The 6,802-nt window shown below is 46.1% G+C and overlaps 1 protein-coding gene across 1 annotated transcript; it reads left to right on the forward strand.

Annotated features, from left to right (window-relative positions):
* The first annotated feature begins 967 nt into the window (after positions 1-967).
* On the forward strand, positions 968-6,565 carry LOC138624543 (fibronectin type III domain-containing protein 7-like). The gene is made up of 12 exons (XM_069704847.1): positions 968-1,109; positions 1,438-1,698; positions 2,045-2,305; positions 2,377-2,637; positions 3,228-3,485; positions 3,581-3,841; positions 4,230-4,279; positions 4,440-4,650; positions 5,148-5,408; positions 5,852-6,112; positions 6,196-6,456; positions 6,540-6,565. The coding sequence occupies exons 1-12, from the start codon at positions 968-970 to the stop codon at positions 6,563-6,565; spliced, it is 2,514 nt and encodes an 837-aa protein (XP_069560948.1).
* Positions 6,566-6,802: the final 237 nt, after the last annotated feature.

Below are 6,802 nucleotides of genomic sequence, written 5' to 3' on the forward strand. Positions count from 1 at the left end.
GTGGTACCCGAGCGACGGAGCTGAGCGGTACGTTGTTTGGGCCTCGGCGGCGTCAATCCCCAACGTCACCTGTGAGACCAAGATGGCGCACTGCGAGCTGAAGGGGATAATGTGCGGGCAGAGCTACTCCGTGTCCGTCAAAGCTGTGGGAGAGACGTGCCGCAGCATCGGTCACACGACAGAACCGCTGGTCACTGGTGAGCAGCGCAACACGAGCATAACAAAGCCGCACGTGTAATACTGTGTGACGTCCTGTTTTGCAAAGTCATTTAAAAATTCAATTCCAATTGAAAAAAAGATTATTGAATTATTTTCACAACTCTTGCAGCTGAAAATAAACTTTTTGAAAGAATTTTCTCAAAATAAATGTCAATATTTTATAGTATTTGACACCGCTCCACCAGAATCAAGAAACATTACACTTAATTTGATCAAATTCTTGACTTGAAATAGTTTTTGTTGGAAATAAAAACAAATTACACTTTTTGTGTATGCAAAAATATATGCATCATAAGAATGTTTTTAATCAGCTTTTATCATGAATATTTGTAAAAATGATCAGGTAATTGGCATTACTTTACTTTCATCATCAACACACAAGTACAGGACAGTTTTTATTAATCGTATTATTAATATTTGTCCACCCTCTCCTTCCAGTAAGTCGATAAAAAAAACAAAAACTGTTTTTTCTGACTTGTGTCACATCCTCACTGACTTCAAAATGTTTGAAGTTGTCATCAAAAGGAAATTTCATTATTTGACGATGAATTGAATTTCCCTTTTACTTGTTTTTGATCTACATCTTCAAAAATACGCCTCATTTCCATTTTTCCTCCACCCTCTCTCAGCGCCGTGCTTCCCTGAACAAATCACCACTGAGTACAGCGTGACGATCGGACAGGTGCAGTGGGACAAGACCGCCGGCGCCGATTACTACACAGTCACCGGGGAAACAGATCAGGGCCTCATGACCTCCTGTAAAACCATCGACACCTACTGTCCTCTGTATAACATGAACTGCGGCAAGATATACGGCATCAAGGTCACAGCAAACAACCACGTGTGCAAAGACGTGTCCATCTCGACCAAAAACATCACGATTACGACCGGTGAGACACTGAGGACCTTTTTTTTTTTTTTTGTTACACTTGTTTTACAGTGTTCACAGGTTGAAAACTCTAAAATTGATTAATTGATCAGTTGGTCAACAGAATCTAAAAATGTTGATTATCGTGTGCTGCTTTCCTTTTGTCCTTCATGAGAGGAAACTACATATCTTTAAGTTTTGGGGGTGTCCTAACAAGCCATGCGAGAGCATCACTCATAGATAACATTGCGTATTTGTGTTTTTATCATGCATCGTACTCGTACATGAAACATAATGCCGGCATCGGCTGCGTATTATTTAACCCGTCGGGTCTCTTTCTCTGCACTCAGAGCCGTGTCCACCCAACAACGTGCAGGCCAATGTGAACTGCCAGGACAACCGGGGAACCGTGTCATGGGAGATCAGCGTGGGCGCGGTGAGCTACGTGGCTCATCTCGCCGGGCGCGACGGCCACTCGCTGTCCTGCTCCACCAGCGACACTCTCTGTAACGTGACAGGCCTCCACTGCGGAGTCACCTACCACACCAACGTCATTGCTGTCGGGGAGACGCTGGACAGCAGCAGCTCCACCAGCGTCCTGCTGATTTCAGGTACTGTGCACTCACACGCAGGGTAGATAAAACATCCTGAGGCTTCACAGAGCAAAAGAGAAACTGGAAAATACAATAAAAACAATCAAGAAAATACAATGCAATATTAAAACAAAGATTACAAAAAGTCACCTGAATTAAAGCCAAGCTAAACAAAAAGATATGTCTTAAGGTTTCCCCACACTGGCTAAAAAAAATGCGAGGCACATATCTTAAAAGCAAGTCTGTAGTACAACTTCTCCTGAAGCCTAAACTTGAACAGGAACTATGATTTTGAGCCACGTACGTGTGAAGGTCAGTGTTGATTGTGTGTGTTTAATAAAAGCGCGCCCCTTTTTGTCTGCAGCTCCCTGCACAGCCAAGGACGTGGCGGCTCACCTGGACTGCTACAACAACACGGCGGAGGTCTCCTGGAGCCCGGCGAACGGAGCCAACTTCTACAAGGTGACCGCCATGTCACGAAACGCCTACCTGGCCTTCTGCCAGACCGACGGGCACCAGTGCAATCTGACCGAGCTGGAGTGCGGTCAGGTGTACAACGTCACCGTCGAGTCCGTCAGCGACCGGTGCCAGACCGAGACGCACGCCGTCGTCACCTTCAGCACGCGTGAGTCGAGCAGCGCCGAGTCTCAGAATATGTCTCCGTTGTTTCTGTACTAATCTGAACACGTCGTCCAGGCCCCTGCAAGCCCGAGCGTGTTGGAGTGGACCGGCAGTGCGGGACGAGCACGGCCGTCATGTACTGGGAGGAAAGGGATGAAGTGGAGCTGTACGTGGCTACCGCCACTTTCGGCATGGGAACGACACTGCGCTGCAACTCCACCAACTCCACCTGCCAGTTCTCCAACTTGTACTGCGGGATGAGCGTTGAATTCTCTGTCACCGCGTACACGAACACGTGCTGCAGTGAAACCAGCAGCACCGTGGTGGTTCAGACGGGTAGGGAACGTTATCGTTGACATTATGAATGACGGGCCTCCTTTCTTAGCGTTATCAATTGGCCCGTTCGTTAGTTACCCGGCACACGAAGACAGAGGTGAAATTGTCAATGTTCGTGTCTGGATTTGCTTCGTTGGTTTTTATTCATTTAAAATGAAACTCTAGGAATTATGAACGACCTATTCAAGGATTTCACGCTCCAAATGATTTTTGTATATCCTTTGTTTTATTGGCAATTAAGTATAATTGCATACAAATGTATGTCAGCCTGGACTTTACACAATTGTGATGGGCACTTTACACCATTTTTTTTTATATCCTAAAGAAGTAATACATTGATCAATCTGTAAATGATTTAATGATTACACAATTGAGAAAATACTTATTCATTACTATTTTTATTCTTATTAAATCTGCATTATTTTTTTTTTTAATTAATTGATTTATCACCTTTCAACTTTGATTCTTTTTTCTACAGTGTCAAAGCATTTTATGAACAAAAAAACATTCATCATTTTAGATTTCGTACTGTGACATGTTTTCTGAGGATTTGAATGTGACGTTTGTGTCTGTAACTCTTCCTTCACCAGAACCCTGCCAGCCGACTGACCTGGTAGCCTTCGGGTTATGCGACAGTGAGACAGTGACGATGGTCTGGTCTGAGGCTCGAGGGGCTCTGTTCTACGAGGCGACGGCCACCGGAGACCTGGGATACATTGAATCTTTTCGAAGCAATACGACGTGGTCAGAAGTTGATCTGCCGTGCGGACAGCTGTTCACGTTCACCGTGACGGCATACGACGAGCGATGCCACAGCGCCGCCAGCCTGCCTGCACAACACAAGACAGGTCGGTGTCTCGTTTGTGATTTTTTTTGTGTGTGTGATTCGCACGTCTTGCGGTGTGTAGTGGACGCCGACTCAGACGGGTCACCTTCTCCTCAGGCGTCTGCGTCCCTCAGCACGTGCAGAGCTACACCCGATGCGAGGACAGTCTGGGCGCGGTCAGCTGGGCGGCGAGCGACGGCTCCGAGTCGTACTTGGCCGTCGCGACGGGACAGGACGGCCACAATCACACGTGTCCCACGACCACCACCGGCTGCACCTGGGACGACCTGCACTGCGGCGAAGAGTACACCGTTTACGTCGTCGCCATGGACAACTTGTGCACCAGCACGCCGAGCAACACCACCTCGATACGGATGGGTAAGTCGGCTTTTTAACTGCGCGCCTGGAGAAATCCAACGACCGTCGCGCTTTCCTTGAAAACCTGGAAGGCCACATGTGAAAATGAATAAATCCACCGCCGTAGGACATTTTCCACGATCATAGAAAGTTACAAGGTCAGAAAGAGGTCGATTTAAGAATTGAACAAATACATCAAACTTGGTTAAAGCTGTGACTGTTAAACAAGCAGTCAATCGTCAGTCCGACATCTCCAAAGTACCGATGTGCTGTTGTTCTTTTTTATATGATTGTAAAATGATCTGTTGGTTTTAAATTGTTGACATTTTATATTATTTTCCATCTTATTTAAATTGTTTATGCCAAAAGAATAAAAAATGTGATCTAAACTTTGGTCTTCTCTTTTTAGCACCGTGCATACCGCAGAACTTGGTATCATCTCTTAACTGCACTACAAAGGTAAATATTTTGCATTTGATTGTTTCTCAAGAGGTTCCTACTCAGTAAATATTAAAAGATGTAATCACTTATAATTTGTGCTCTGTGAAATTCTTAGTAAATTTGAAAAGGGCTTCACAAAATAAGCAACAGAGTTACTGTACATCGTCTTTTTTCTAAGGTGGCTTCGCTGTCCTGGAACGCCAGTGAAACCGCAGAGTTTTACATCGTGACCGCGGAGAACAACGGTGGCCACGAAGTGCATCTCAGCACCAACGACACCTGGACTTTTATTTCTGAGTTGAAGTGCAGCGAGGAGTACTTCCTCTCCGTCCAGGCGGCAGACTCTGAGTGCACGAGTCGCCCCAGTCCGCCTTCAAAGCTCTTGTCAGGTAGATTCCTATTTCATACCGCTAAACACTGATTTTCAACCTATTTGTCTCCAAAACTCTCATATTTCTGTGCTCGGATGCAGCATCAGTGTCAAAAATGGGAGCATCCTACACTTGTTTAAAGTTTGTCAAATAAAATATTGACAATTTGAATGCAATTGTCTATTTTAATTATTCATTGTTTTCTGAGAAACAATAGTAGACAGCACTTAGTTTTTTGTTGTTGTTGTTGTTGTTTTTTTACTGGGGATCAATTCAACACCATTAAATACTCATAATCAAATCAGAAGGATTTAAAGTCTGTACAACCTACAACCTCTCTATCTTAGAGAAAACAACGCAGCAGCAGTCCTGAACCGACGGACGCACGTCCACAAAGTGCTGCATCGTGCTTATTTTTCTTTTTCTTATTCCACAGTCGTCCTTTTTCAAACAGGTCACATGCTCCTTGTGATGCCCTCCTCATCCATTCAGCCTCTTCTCTTTGCGTCCCTCAGAGCCCTGTCCTCCCACCGGCATCTCCAGCTCCATGAACTGCGTTTCCAACATCGCCGTGGTGACGTGGACGGGCTCGGCCGGGACGGTGTTCTACACCGCCACGCTAATGCCGGAGGACGGCCAATCGAAAAGCTGCTGGTCCGACAACGAGCACTGTGGCATGCCCAACGTCCCCTGTGGACAGAACTACTCAGTGACTGTCGTAGCCTCGAACAGCAAGTGCGACTCCGACCCCAGTGAGGCCGACACGCTGCAGTCAGGTGAGAGTTTGTTATTGTTTTTGTCTTATTTATTTTTATTCTCTAAACAAAAGGTGGGTCGATGATTTATAGGTAAGCACTTCTTGGGTTGACTTTTTTCTCCTCCTGCACACCATCATCCACTCGTATGTTACACCTTATATTTGTGTGTTGTTGTTTTTCATTTTTAAAAACATGAATAAAACATCTCATTTCTCCATTTCCAATCTGGTTATTTAACGGTGACACACGATGGTGTTTTATTTTACGCAGAAATCGATAGGAAGGAATTCATGTGAAATGAGTTATTTACGCTTACAGAATATGATTTTTTATTTTTTTTATTGTTACCTTAACTTTGATTCATGTGTCCACTAGATAGATTGACACAAATAAAATCGAGGTTTGAGGCTTGTTGTCACTACGTACTCGGATCATTTGGACTCCCCTTTTCTTTAATCCAGTGCCTTGTGTTCCTGCTGACGTGCATGTGGAGGTTGACTGCTCCACGAATGAGGCCGTCGTGTCCTGGAGCGCGAGCGACGGCGCTCTGTTGTACAAAGTGGCGGCTCGGGGCACGCAGGGAGCCGTGTCCTCCTGCGAGACCAGAGACCTCGCGTGCACTCTGACCAACCTGACCTGCGGACAGCGTTACGCCGTCCAGGTGGTGGCCGTGGACGACATCTGCTCCAGCCTGCCCAGCCCGGCCGTGGAGCTCAGATCAGGTAGGACAGCTGGATTTAGAGGTTGAATGTTCACGACATGTCCGAGTGTTTCTACAGTCCTCCTCCTTGCCTCCTTCTCTCAGTTCCCTGCACGCCCAACATTGGCTCGGTGGTGTTGGACTGCGTCACCAACTCGGCCCTCTTGGACTGGACCTACGCTGAGGGCGCGTTGTACTACATCGCTACAGCCCGGTCCTCCAGCGGCAACGTTTCCACCTGCAACTCCAACTTCACCAACTGTGAGCTGTCGGACCTGCGGTGTGGCCAGACCTACGACGTGGTCACCGTGGCCTCAAACGATCAGTGCAGCAGCCCCCCCAGCAGCAGCTTGCAGGTGGAATCAGGTAAAAACCAAAACGCAACCTTAAGCAAAAAAGAAAGTGATTTATCACCACCTTTAGTGTGTGATGTTTTAATCTCGCTGCAGGATGTGTAGTTAAAGCGTTTAAGTGAGGTATCACTGTTAAGGGGCCAGTATACTTTCCCACACTGGATTTAGGGGTCTGTTTTCGAACATTTATGACTTTCTAAAACCGACGATTCACAGTTCACAACACCGTCAGCTGTGCGGAGGTGAGAAGGGAACCAGCGATTAAAGTTCTCTCTCTCTCTCTCCTTCTTTTTTCATTTTTACACAGTGATTTCTGTCACTTTTCAATTAAACAGCCAACAACATGACTGGAGAGACTG

This window comes from Brachyistius frenatus, unplaced genomic scaffold (genome assembly GCF_029030835.1).
Source record: "Brachyistius frenatus isolate BFR_SWC_R1_liver_20210118 unplaced genomic scaffold, ASM2903083v1 Contig_52, whole genome shotgun sequence".
In the NCBI taxonomy this organism is placed as follows: domain Eukaryota; kingdom Metazoa; phylum Chordata; class Actinopteri; family Embiotocidae; genus Brachyistius; species Brachyistius frenatus.